At 33.1% G+C, this 14,769-nt stretch overlaps 1 protein-coding gene across 4 annotated transcripts in view; it reads right to left on the reverse strand.

The window, feature by feature from the left end:
• The window catches only part of LOC126745595 (protein abrupt), a 147,100-nt gene that overhangs the window by 90,009 nt on the left and 42,322 nt on the right, over positions 1-14,769 (reverse strand). For all 4 annotated transcript variants that reach the window (XM_050453512.1, XM_050453511.1, XM_050453513.1 and 1 more), the window contains exon 2: positions 11,354-11,666. In XM_050453512.1, coding sequence (XP_050309469.1) covers positions 11,354-11,452 — 99 coding nt within the window. In that variant the 5' untranslated portion in view covers positions 11,453-11,666. The remainder of the gene's footprint in view (positions 1-11,353; positions 11,667-14,769) is intronic.

The following is a 14,769-nucleotide window of genomic DNA, read 5'->3' on the forward strand; positions in this document are numbered from 1 at the left end:
ATTGGAAGGTAATCACCATAAGAGTAACATGATACATCACTTTTGCTCTTGTCAAACATTTGACGAATATTTGCTAATTGTATGAATATGGAATCTTAGACCTAAATCAATTTTATATGGTCCATATGAGGCTACCTTAAAGGGCATGCAAGCGCCAAAGAGTATTTCCAATTTTCCAATCTAAGCCTTGCGCATCATGTTCTGTGCATTTTATATTATCGGTCCATCTTGTTGGAGGGCCCTTTCTACTTCGGTAGGCCTTATTTCTCGGTCTTGATTCAAAGACTCTTCTGGTCCATCGATTATCTGTTATCCTTGCAATATGTCCAGCCGAGTTCCCTTTTAATGTAGTGATTCTTCTTATGTAATCTACAATACCAAACCTTCGTCTTAGTTATAGCTATATTAGCTATATTTTATTTACTAATCTTCTTAGATAAAGTAAGTCTCTGCTACATATGTCATCACTGGCCAAACATATTAGGCAAATGCTTATATTTCCAAGCTTACAGGCATTTCCTATTTAAATACATGTTTAAGCTTACCTAATGTCGCCCAGTCCGCCCTAAGTCGGGGACCTATTTCTTTGGAACTCGGTTGTTTGATTGTCTCGGTCTATATGAAGTTCTCGACTAAGATATTTATATAGTGACATCATTTCAATGCTTTTCTCAATGAACTTCCATTTGCCACAAACTGGATCTTCGAAATAATTATCTTCAACCTAGGTACTTTTGATGTTTAATAAAGCCTTTCCAAGATTTGCGTAGCTTTGTCGCTGTCTGATATTAAAACAATATCATCTATAAATTTCAAATGGCTCAGATCATTTTCGTTTATATTTACGCCCATGTCGTCCTAATTTATTTGTTTTGTTTAAAGTCGTAAATACCTTTAGCGATATCGGGTCACCTTATCGGACACCACGTTCTATTTTAAATTTGTTTGTATTCTCATGGAGTCTTTCAGATGCAGTTGTTGTTTCATAGATATTCCCAATTATTGCGGTGGATCAATCATCAATTCGGCAATGAGCAATAGCTTGGAGCATTCGGTGTTGGTTTATGGTACCAAACGCTTTCTCTCAGTCTATGAATACAAGTGGTTTGTTATATTCCTATTTCTTTATTAGAGTTTTAATGACATGCAAGAGTTCGTTTGTACCAAAACCTCGACAGAATCCAGTCTGTTTACGCGGCTAGTAACTTAACACTTGGTTTGTATAATTGTTGTTGATAATTTCTTTAATCAGCAATATCACCATTCTTATGCATGAGAACAATCACTGCACTGTGACATTAAAAGGGAGTCCTACTTTCAGGAGACATGCGTTAAAGAGTTTTTGAACGCATGTTTTCTGTACTTTGCGTTATCGTTAGAATGAGATTATGCTGTAATTTAAGAAAGAAAATTAACATAATAGTCCATGTTGGTCCATGTTAGGTGTTTTGTGTATGCTATGGTATGCATACACAATAGTTGGATAATGCTCTAGTCGAGCGAAACATGTAACCTTTGTCATTTTATTAAATGTGTCTGTGATGCTGTAGACTTTGTGTTTTTATCTTTTATAAAAATAGTAGTCTTAATAAGTAATTGAATATTAATTATATATAATTAATATTTAACCTTAATCCTTAACCCGTAACATGAAGAATCCCAAATTTTGGAAATCAATGGCAAAAAAATTATAACTCCAATGATTCTTCCATATTCCCATTATAGCAGTTGCAGTTTTCCAGGTCTGGCTCTGCCAGCAGCAGCATTGATAACTAAAACGCAAAATAGAATATTGATTGAGGCAACAATAAATTGCACATTTCAATGTACATTACAAAATGTACCGTTTATCGTCAAGGTTTAACCTAGTGGAGATAAAAGTTTCATTCCATTGCAAGATAATCCAGAAAGAATGTTGACCATGATATGGCATTACAGATTTTCAGAATCAAAAAAAAAAGAAAAATGCCACTATTAAAGGCACTCATGGGTCTTATGTTCCAATAATATTTCAAATTACAGAAAATTAGGCTCTTGAATTGGAGTCCTACAATCCTATAGTGAATTAGATTTTAGAAAAAGAATATATTATAGTAAGAGCTACATCCAGGTTCTCTCTAAATGTCAAAAAACTCGAAGTCGTGCTCAATGGTATTAACCTATATGAGGTTAATATCATTGAATAAAAAGAGAATATCTTTTAAAATAGAAGTGATATACATACGTCTATTTACTAGAAAGTAGTTTAAAAGTAGTAGTAATATATATAATTGAATAACACATTTCAAAGTAATAGAACATTTAACTATGTATCATGACTAAACTGGCTCATTTAGGTTAATGATATTTTTAATCAACAAAAGCGTACGATGCATTATAAGGTTAGAAGATATCTCTAGTTCTAGAAGTTTAAGTTGATATATATCTAAAGCCTGCAGAACTATTTTAAACTTCGATCTATACCTTCAAATTACATATGCCAGGAAAAAACTATAAATAATCAGTATTTATTGTATACCAGTAAAAAAAAATATTTTTGCTTGAAAGTTAGGCTTAAAAATAGGTTTTCTCTCATTGGAGGTCTCAACGTCTCTTCCAAAAATGTTCGTGCTCTCTATATCAGAAAGTTTACTGTATCTTCAGTTTTTTATCAATACTTGCTTATTGTTCTATCTACCGTCGCTTTATTAGGCTCGCAAAATGGACTTATTATTCAAATCGTTTCCATAACAGTTCAAGCCGGTCAAAGTAATGTTGGAGATAATAAACAATATTCGCAATAAAAGTAATTATCGTCAAGTTGTACAACCCGAGATCCCTATTGATATGTGACTTCAATTCTTACTTTTGTAATATCGCTGAAACTCTACAACAAAGTATGATGCTCTTAGTTACATGTCAAATATCAGCATTCCGCATTCCTTCCTTTTCCTGTCTACTGACTTGCTCTATAAAGAACAAAAATGGCTCCGGTAAAGATGGACGGTTTTCTTGAGTCTGCCTGACCTTGCTTAGACATTGTTAATGAATGCGGCGATTAATACTGCATAGACTGTGGGAATATTTTCATCTCATCTGAAGTTTGCCAAGATTGTTCCCATTCACCAGGATGGAAGTCTGACCAAGCCCTCCAACTTTAGACCTATCTCCCTTTTATCCACTCTATCCAAACGCATTGAAAGGATGATTAAGGCCTGGATCATATCTTTTCTGAACTCTAATAACATCCTTGCTAGTTTTCAGTTTGGTTTTCAGATTGGTCTTAATACACATAATGCTGTTTATAATTTTCTTTATGAATGGTATTCCTTAATTAATGGTGGCACGGAATCTGTCAAAGGCATTCGACTGTGTAACGCATGACATATTGCTCCGTAAGTTTCATTGCTATAGATTTAGCAGCGTGACCCAGTTGTAGTTTTTATCTTATTTTTATAGCGTGCCTTTCTGGGATCAGAATCTTCTAAACATATGTCTCTGAGATGGGGAGTGCCACAGGGTTCTGGGACCTCTACTTTTCCTCCTTTATGTTAATGACCTTGCAACCAGAGAATTATTAACTTTGTTTGCTGATGACATCACGGTTCTCTGGCATGGCTTTAATAGTGAGTCCTTATATTCGACTTCAAAAAGGTATTTTTGTAGGATAAAGTTGTAGAATATAGAATGCAGTTTTGTGCTTTAAAGGCAACCAAAGCGATGTCTTTTGATGCGAACACGATGGTGCAGTGTCCTAGTAGTAAATTTCTTGGTGTCATAATTGATAATACACTTAGATTTGAGGCTCACATAGTTGATTTTGCCAGTAAAATATCAGCTGGCTCCTTTTGTTGTTGCGGTGGCTGTTGCGTTTGAGGAACTTGGTGGAGTTTTGGGCAGATCGATATTTTGCTCGTCCCGTCTACGTTATGGTATCTGCTTTTGGGGTAATGACAGTGTCGTTCAGTCTCTTTTTATACTCCAGAAGTAAGCTGTTAGATACAATTTCCGGGCTTAGCCTCGTGATTTATGTTGCTCATTATTTAGGAAGGAGAGCATCCTTATAGTAACTGGTATTTACCTAATGGATGTTAGTAGCCTTTTATTCAAGGACCCACATAGATTTTAATTAAAAACATTAAATACTTGACCGGACAGGTAAATGATTTATGTCTTCCCATTTCTACATGTACTCTTAGTCGTAGATGAACATTTTATGAGGTTCAGTTTTCGATAAAACGAGTTTTTTATATTATTACGGAATTTCATAAATCATGATCTTTGTTTCTTCCCTCTTTGTATTTTATAGCGAAATTTTTGAATTTATGCACGTGTCCAATTCTTTATTCTTATGAAATTTTTGCTAAATTTTACTAATTTTAGGTTTAGTGTTTGTCTGATGTTAATATATATAATTATGAAAATTTCTTTTGACTAAACTAGAGTAAAAATAAATTAATAATTTAAATACATATTTGATGCTCACTACCTTTCGTAATATTTTATGTGATATAACAATGCAAATCTTGTTTACCTGAGAATTTCCGACGATATGATCAAACGAGATCATATGGGAATGATACGATCTGTAATAAGCTAATATAGGAAATTAACTACAGGATAGTTGATAATTCATGAAAAAAAGTTACAACGAGAAGTTAGTAAGTTTGTCGAGATAGTCCGTATGACGAGACGAAGTAACTGATGAAGCAAAAAAGCAGAAACACGTGATGGCAAATATAACCTTTGTTTCTTAGCTTCCCGTCTTATGGAATATCCCGACAAACTCTTTATATAAATTTAATTTTTCTTCGTTGCTTTTTATTACAAATAGTTCATATTTGTTAGGTAAACCATCAAGAGTAGTTAAGCATATAGGAATGCTATTAAATTGACCATTGCTATTAAACACAATAGAGACAATAATAGATAAATTTATGCTTAGAAATTGTATATCGCAAAAGATTATGAAAAACTAGTGCGATGAATTTATAAGAATAATATTCACACTTTAGCACAATAATGACCCGGAATTCGTAAAAATGGTAATAGACTCTAAAATTCAAGATGCTTGAATAATACCTGCCTAATCCTTAAGAAAAAGTCAAACTATTTCTTTAATTAGTAATTACATATTTAAATTACCAAGAACATAGTAATACACACTGTATCCGGCTTATCAAAATATAATACAAAAATTAATTTTCTTTCCACCCCATTCGTGTCTCTTTATTAACATGTTTACCCAATATGCCGAGCACAATGTGACATTATAACGTCCCCTTAGAAAATATTTTATGTAAATCTGTTGTTTCGTAGATAAAACACAAGTAATTAAATTAAGTAAAAAGTAATAAAAGTCAACATTGAAAAGTTATTACATCGCAGGGTTAAAATATAACGTGTGTACATGTGTGATAAGGCTGTGATAACTTATGCCAAGTGGTCACTAGGGAACGGGGCCCTCGTTTGTTATTTGGTTTAGTAAAATAAAACTATTGAGTTATTAAAAAAATGGGTATATAAGAACGTGAAAAACCTTCCGATTTTTGCTGGTCATTTTTGCCATAAATTTGATTGACAAGGGTCACCCGACCATTATTATCTTAAAGGCGTAAAGTCAATGCATCTGTACCGATCAGACAATGTATGGTAATAGATTTTAACGACCATTTTTGTGTTTAATTTTTGGACCAAGTGACATTAAATAACAAAGGAAATGGGTCTTGCACTTTACTTTTATTGTGAAGAATCATTTTTCTTGGAAGGACCGAAAAGTTGATTATTTACGGTATTTATTTTAATGAACGGGATTTTAACGTGAGTGTGTCTAAAATTGGGTTTAGTAGATGAAACATCAGCAACTTTATTTATTTATAGCATTGCAACATATTATTCTAAAAAATCGATGGTTTTTTTAAGAGATTTTAGTGCCAATGTTAATGCGTGTTTTAGTAAAAAATTGTGAGCAAATGTTTAATACATTTATTGATTAAATTAGAGATTAATGCAAGGAACTAAGAATATGTTTGTTTTTGATCATTTTCTGTTATCTCTTGATAACTCTTACGGCTATATCTAAGTTCGCATTTTAAACACTCTCATCTTAGCAATATCCTATTAAATTACGCAAACTGTTAAGCTACTAAAAGCAATTTTTATTGCAAAACTAAATTTCAGTCTAACGTATTTTAGTTTAAGCACTTTTAATTCCCGAAATTGCAATTTTAAAGAATGTGTATTAATTGTTACTGTACTAATCAATAATAATATCATTAGTCATATGCCTTCCTTGTCAGTTTCCATGCCTCTTTGTCTTGTGCTATCTAATGCCAAGCTCTACCAACCCTATCTTTGACATCATCTAGCCACCGTTTTTGTGCAGTCGTGGCCTCCATTGCATTATCCGTTTTGTCCATTTTGATTTATTCTGATAGCGACATATCCATTCCAGCTACATTTTAACTGGGCTGTACATGTTATGATGTTATTAACTTGTGTTTGTCATATAGTCCCTAAGACTTAGTCGTCATCATTCGTTTTGTTAGTATACGTCGTGAGTATACACGTACTATACACTTTATTAGGATATATTTATTTAGTATATGTCACAGTTTACCTGTAGCTTCCCATACTTGTCGGACCCATTTGTTAATATCAATGATTTGATTTTTCTTAGGTTTAGTTATTTCCCATCAATTCTTATGCCCTTTTTGTCCCTTTTCAGTGTCTTGAAAACGTCCTCTAGAGCAAGAGTAAAATATTTTTGTGTTCTGATTTAAAATTGATTTATTTCCGCTTAAAATTTAAATGATATCTGGATTTTCTTTGACAAGTATTTTAGCCTTTAGTACCTATATATGTATGTACGTACAAGACAGTTTGAGAATTCAACATTCTTAAAATTTTGATTTGCAGCTTTTTCTATTCGAAAGTCTATGTAATGACTTATAAACCATAACAATAGAATGCCAGTTTGTTTGCAAAGGGTCTACAAGATGTCTCTAAGTCAACTTAAATACCAAAGAAGATAATGTTTGTATCTATTAATAATTCTATAAGACGACATGTTTTTTCTATAGAAGAAAGATTTTCTGAACATACCCTGCTGCATTCTTGCTATAGCCAGATTTTATAATAAGGATACATCATCCATATAGGAGCCCGACCTATTGAATTACAACTTATCTGAAAAAATTCAGCAGCACTTTCTCCGATTACTTTTGAATGCCGTTCGAAGCCCTCTTTATTTATGATAATCTTATGTAAAAGACAAATTGACTTGATAATAAAATATCGGCGAGTTGTTCGTCTGTTTCTAAGACTCTGGATATTATTCTTCATTTTCGGTAGATTAGACCAAATTAACATTCATTCGTCTCTCTGGTTCTGGATAATTGCTGGTTAAAGTACATGTCGGCATTCGGAGTATGTCTACTACAGGGGTCGGCATAAGTCAGGCAACGAATTTTCATTAAGGGAAAGAAATACAACCTCAAAGTGTTAAAATTGAATCACCAATTTATCGACAGCCATGCCAGACTTATGAGCGTTGCCGAACCGATTTTTCGAAAGCGTTGCCTGACTTATGTAGACCTCTTTATATAGTTAAGGCAATTTTTTTTTGTAGTAGATATGCTTTATCAGCAATAAAACCAATTGGCATGCAAATGCTGCGTATGTGATAAATACTATTTATTTGGTCGATTTTGTTGTTTGTTCAAAAGCTAAACTTTAAAACGTGCCTCCATCGGATTGTCGTCCATATAGACTACTTGAAGAACGATCGAAGGAATTTCTTATAATTAAATAACATACTTCCTAAATGGCTGGAATATTTAGTCTTTTACGTTCTTTCCATTCAAGGGTGGATCCATTTCAACCAATCTCTCTTCCGGGTCAATAGCTTGTTTATTGTAATTTGTCCAGTTCATTCGCAAGCACTTTCTTTAAAATCTAGGTAAAAGGTAAAAATTGGACTGCGTGTTGTTTGAATTCAAATATTAATGTGTGGTACTGCCCAATCAGTGTGTTGTACGCGTTATTAATGCAATTTACAGAAAAGTTAATTCAGTAGCATTATCAAATGAAATATCATTATCACTGTCGGAACAGTTTACTGAGCTTAAAAAGTCAAAGTAATAAATCGCAACTTCTGTCTTCTTACTATGTGCCATATTTTCACGTCGCTTATATCGTAATTGTACCTCTAGCCTCGTCGTTCCACTATATTTGCTTCCTAAAGAACTCTATCTCGAAGAACTGATATGAAACTAATGTCAGCAACATTTAGCATTGTGTCAAACAATTATGAGTTGAAAAGTCACTTTTCATACTCCATACCTTTGCAGTTTGTTTCGTAAGAATGTATGTTCGACACTGTTAAAGGCTCGCAACTGGTCAAGATACATAGCTACTGCTTCCCATTTTTTATTTAAGAAATATAATGCTTGAGTTGATTGCCCTAATAGTTTTTTTTTAAGCCATTTTGGCACATGAAAAATAAGTTTTTATTTACAAAAAAAATTATATATACATGGCTATTAGGCCACCCGTAAGTTAGTTTATGTACTCTGTAGACTAAAGGATCATTTACAAATCAACTACGGTTGTTACAGGTAGGTTTCAATGTCAAACAATAGTTCGTTTATTGTTCCAACAGTTTCTTTGTATTTTCTTTTACTAAAGTGCTAAGAAAGTATACAAACTATGTGAATAAAATGTATTTTATCTTTTGACAAATGGTAAATTAAATAAATTAACTAACTTAAAATAAACTGTTCACGTTGGGATTAAAAGTGTCACTTAGTAACTAAGTATATAATGTACTACTTTTCCACAGCTTAATAAAGAGATATGTTGATATTAGCTTGGTTCGCGGTGACAGTCCTGGAGTGGTTCAGAATTACTTCGCATGCGCATTGTTAAAAAAAGCGTTCGCGGTGACCAGTCCTGAACTTCTAGTTCGAAATCCTGCCATTCGCGGATGTTTTGTTACTTGTTCAGGATCAATTTGTAACTAGTTCAATCGATCCTTCTCCGACTCTCATCAGAATTTTGAGTTCTGGACTTGCGCAGACGTTTTTTAATGACCTATTTGATGTGTGTCGTCTATTTACTCTTTTTGTATTGTAGTGCTTATTTTGTTTTATTTTTAAATTTAAAACCAATAAAAGTTAATGTTACAAATAATAATTGCTTGTCCTCCTGTTTTTTGTTAGGGTTATGTTGCTTAAATGGCAATTTCTGCTTTAATTAAATCAATTTTGTTTTAGATTAATTGTCCATGATAAAATTACCATGTCTGATCATTTAAGTATGAGTACTTGGGTACTCTTACTTAAATTAGCGAAGTTCCCAAAAATGTTGGATATTTTGAACATTGTCTTATATTTTGATGATAACCTGTATTTTCAACATTTTCGAATGAGCCCAGCACTGACGAATAAACTGGAGATCGATTTGCTTTTATAAAGAATAGGAAGGAGACTCAGAAAAAATAACTTCATTGAAATTTATTACAGTATTTCTTAGCCATTTCTCTGCTTTAAGTCTTTACTGTTTAAAGAAAAAAAAACTCCTTCCTAAACAAAACAATCGGAAAACATAACCTATACTAACCCAAACAAATTTAAATGTTGACAGTCCGCGGATCTTTCGCGGTTAAAATAAATTCCGGACCGGTTATGAATCACGCATGCGCATCTCCTTAAAGGATAAAGACTTCGTGACTGATCCGGGATGCGTTCAGAACTGTTACCGCGAACAAAGCTATTGACAAGGTCTAATTAAAAAGTTGAAACTTTTTTGTTTTTTGTTTATCTTAAAATGCCTTGGTAGTTGATAAAGGATCCTATTACCTACTTTATTTTTGATTTTTAATTCATAAAACCCACTTGGTGTATTCTTCGTCTTATTTTCCCTAACATGTAATAGATATCATCCTGTTCTTCTGCATGTATGACTTGGTTATTTGTAAATGTATGATCTTGAATCGGAATACCCATAGATTTACTTTGTTTTTCAGGTTTCTAAAACCCCCTTCAAATAAATCTTAAAGAGTGTAGATGCCGTTACACCTACGCATGGCGAATTCCTTTTAGGGAAGTCCCTTTGCTCACCTTTATCCTCTCAGTCACTCTTTGTCCAATCTTTATTGAACTGGTCATATCTTTGTATAACTCTGTCACGGCATTAATGTACATCGGTAGAATTCTCTTATTTTCTTTGCTTTTTAAACGTCAATAAATACCAAATGTGTTATCTAGACAAGGACAACCAGTACCAACGCCACTTTGATCTTTAGCGTCTTCCCGGCGACTTTTAATTCAGCTTTTATCTCTGGGTAAAACCTACAAATTGAGTTGGTTATACTAAACTCTCGATAATTCGTTCAATATTTTCTATCGCCTTTGTTCTTATATAGATTGCTAATGATTTATGCAGTTTTCCATTCTGCGAGTAGCTCTTTGCCTCTCAAGAATGAATTAAAGATATAAGCCATAATCTGGAAGAGCTTCTTGCTGAATAAATATTTTTCAACACCAACAACATAATTATTTAAAACTGTGGATTGTCAAACCTTGTGCACTGAAGAACTTTTTGTGATTTATTAAAAGCATTTCATTTTGTGAATCATTAGATTCTGCTGAAGCTTTGCTGTATTCGCTTTGGAAAATTGACCCGTTTATGGCTTAAATCATATGTATTCGATCCTTGGTAAAAGTTGTAGATTGGAGCGTGCTACTCTAGAGAATTTGTAAAACACTTGGGATATGCCACAAGTAGTTTCCATGACCTTACTCTACTAAATATGTCAGGATAGTTTACTTCTTTATAACAATACTCTCAATCTCTTTAGTCTTAAGCAAATAATTCTTATAGATCAGCAAAGGCTTGCATGATGATGCAGCACTTTTCTTCTTGATTTCATTAATTCTTCCTGGTGTTCTCCTACTCTAGGTGATACCATGATCTAAGCTTCTAGGCTATTCTACCCAGCTTCTGTGTCTGCCTCTGTAGTCTTTACTTTAGTGGCACCTTTTTTTTCTGCTCTAACCACTCTTCCGGAGTGTGTACTGAGGTTCGAGAAGGATTCTGTGTCCATCTGGCATTATCCAACCTGGTTACCGGCGTGTCAGCCAACCTTGGCCTAGGAAGTGAAGTCCAAACAAATATCTTAGCATTTAGATGTCATCTAAGAACTTCTGTTCCTAATGATCTATTTTGGCAAAAGTCTAACAAATGTTTGAAAAGCATTACGCTTTTCCAACACTATTTAGAAAAAAAAATCTCTTTTTTGAGAACCATCGTAGTATCCAAATAGTCATAAAGGATACATGTTAATCAGTGAAAGTCTAAATTTATATCTTACCTCGTCCCTGAGATGTCGAAACGACGAGAGGATTGAGGAATGAAAATCGTTCCATCGCAACGAGTACTGTTGCTCCGAGGGGGTGGTCTCGGCCCCCATTGGGCAAAGCGACGGGGCAATCTCTACGCCAATGATTGTGCCGTTGGTCCCGATTTCTATGATGTCGTCTATGTTAAGCGCAGCAGCGGTACGCGCGCCACTGGGCCCTTTACTTAATTGATCGAAGAATGTATATTTGGTACATTTACGTTTGCGCAGTCACGTCTTGAATACTTTGAGTTGCGAAGGTGGAGGGGGTAGCGATGAAACATTACTGTAAGAAAAAAAAATATGTAAGTAATTATTAAACAAGAGTGAAAATTTAGAATCTCTTGAAACCACCATAATCATACCAAATTGGTTTTGCGGAAAAGATAAAAAACAAAATATTTAGATAAAGCTTAGTTTATTATATATATATATATATATATATATATATGTTGTTATCTTTATTTCATTTCATGCAAATCTCATTAAAGTAATTCATTCACTTTAATAAGCACATACTTTTTTAGCCCTCCATAACGTTTTTACTACGCCCTACTATTTACCTTAATAATTAAAAATAAAATATGATTACAATAATTTAATCCTAAACAAATTTATTCTTTAATTATTTTATTACAACTATACGTATGTGTTCTCTAATTATTATAGGAATCTTCATCCTACGTCCTAAATATTTCCGATAAAGTATGTGGTTTTCCTCGACCGGGCGGGTCATTATAAAAATTTTAGAAACCGTTAAAACGCTATTACATGTATACCTACACAGTCACTCTGAAGCGGGTACTTAAATATCGGTAATAAAATAAACAAATATGTATAAACTTTTAGGCGAATTAATATTCTGAAGGCGGTGGGTGTCTCGGATAGAGCGCAATTATTAATAATGAAAATTTGGTACTTGCTTGTGGTACATGATGGTTATTTTTAAAAATTACTTCATGGTGTTATATGAGAACAATGTAAGTGTCTGTAAGAGAAGTGTCATCTGTATTCAGCACATATTTTCTGTAAATATACACGTATGTGCGTATAAAAATTCTTAATAAGGACTATTTAGAATATACGTTAAAAAATTTATTTGTCGACTAACTATAAATAAATTAATACTTAGGTATATTTTTTTTTAATGAATTATATGTAACTCTTTCACATATGTAATTCAGGCACTTTTGGAAGAAATCGGACAAGGACTTTCTGAAAAAAGTAATCGAAAAAGTTAGTCAGTAATTAACTGATTAGTAAACAAATAAATATTAAAAAACCTCAATTCCATACAGAAATTAGAAAATCCAAAAGTTACTAATACATTACGTTTATAAAGACCCACCCAAAACATCGAAGAGCCTTAGTTCTATATATTACATTTATAACAATAATGTCCAAAGTCCTTTGAAATTAACTAGCATTAATTTGTTTTTAATAGCAATAATTAAATTAATTGTCCCCCTCCCCCTCTTATCTTTTGAATACGTTTATATAAAAATTTGAAATTTGGTACGCATCATTAGCAACCCAAATACTACTTTTTGATCCTTAGCTCATTTTGGAAAACTTAAAAATGGCGGCGGGACGCCATTTTAAAAAATTATGTTAAATAGAAAGCAGGGTCATGCGAAACAATGGTCCTAGAATATTAGGTCATTACTTCTACCTATAGCAAAATGACAGCATTTAAAAATCTAAATTTTCGCATTTTTATTTCCGTTCAAAATAATTCAACTTTAGGTGACACAGAAATGTAACCATTTCACCACAAAAGGTGTTGAATATGTGCACCATTAACTTCAAGATAGTAAAATAATCTATTGGAGAACTCACGAACATGAACATTTTCGAAAGTAGAAACATAAATATTGCGACATGCATCAATTATTCTTTGACGAAGAACGAAGATATATTCTGGCTAGGTGACTTTTTATTTCATTAGCCCTATGAAAAAAAAATCAGAGGTGTAAAATCGGGCGACCTTGCTGGCCACTCGGTAGGCCCTCGACGACCAATCCACCGATTAGGGTATTAGTCAAATATTCTCTAACATTTCTGCTAAAGGGAGGCGGTGCCCCATCTTGTTGAAAAACTTCATTAAAGAAAGGATTGTCTTCAATATATAATCTCAAGGATCAGTGGTTCTACTTTATTTTCCAACATGTCAAAGGAAAGGTTCCCTGTCAAATTTTAATTCAAACTCTACAAACAATTTACACCTGAACAGGTGTAGTAAAGAAAGTAAAAATGTAATACTCATTTATTTTAGGGAAGCTAGAAACTATATTGCTAGAGGAACAATGGTACGATAATATAACAAATAATGAAAAATAATTCATCCGCTGTTGAAAGTGGCCACTATTTGTATATTTTGCCTCTTCGCACTTAACTCTTCTGTTCCCATTGAACAATTCCTGTTGTATTCCAGATAATGATACTTTAAACTATAATACATAATAAAGTGTTTATATACTCCATAAAAAGAACAATATAAAATAAAGTCCAGAATTTAAACAGGACCTAGCAATAGAATCACTTTTAAGTACCAAAAAAAGAGAAAAATAATTTATAGACAGTACAAGATTAAAAACACTAAGTTTGCAAGGTATCAAAACTGTGATTACAATACTCATCATATGTATAAAAAACATTTTCTGTTCGTAAGTTCTTGAATTATTCTAAAAGCAAACAAAATGACTCATTTCTTAAATAGCCCAATATCTTGATCCTTCTTGATACCTTCCAAGTCGCCAGTATGATTGTAACCGATTTTGCCTATTTATAAGCAGAAAATTATGGACGTCTTCGTGTGTTATGTAACTCTGGATATTTTGCTTCACATATAATAAACATTCATGCACAAATACACGGATCACAGTCATCAACTTCCACTGCGCAAATGTCCCCAAGCAATAAAAGCATATGCAATATGACAGTGGAATGATGTTAAATAGCAGCTTGTCGCAAGAGATTGCGAAGAACATACAGATTTTTCTCAAGTTTTCCGGCAAGACTACTTACGTAATTTCTCTATTGCAGCTTTGGATCTAAAGTTATACCTAAAAAGGCTTCATTTGGGACATTTACTTCTCTCATAGAAAATACCACTTGTTTGGACTTTGCTGCTTTAAGGAGCAACCTGTTGGAAGAAAACCACTGTTGGACTCTAATCTGGACATTTCTGCAACAGCTGTAAGACCTTCAATAATGAGTCAGCCACAGCAGACAGAGTAAATAAATAAATAAATAAATAAATAATGGCTTTAATTGTACTTTTCAATAGTGTATATAGGCGAAGTCTAGCCAAAGGCTAATCTACTTAACCTATTTAAAAAATGTAAGCAAAATTATTTTAGGTAGCACAACAGAAAGAAAAAAATTAA

This window comes from Anthonomus grandis, chromosome 16, assembly GCF_022605725.1.
Source record: "Anthonomus grandis grandis chromosome 16, icAntGran1.3, whole genome shotgun sequence".
NCBI lineage: Eukaryota > Metazoa > Arthropoda > Insecta > Coleoptera > Curculionidae > Anthonomus > Anthonomus grandis.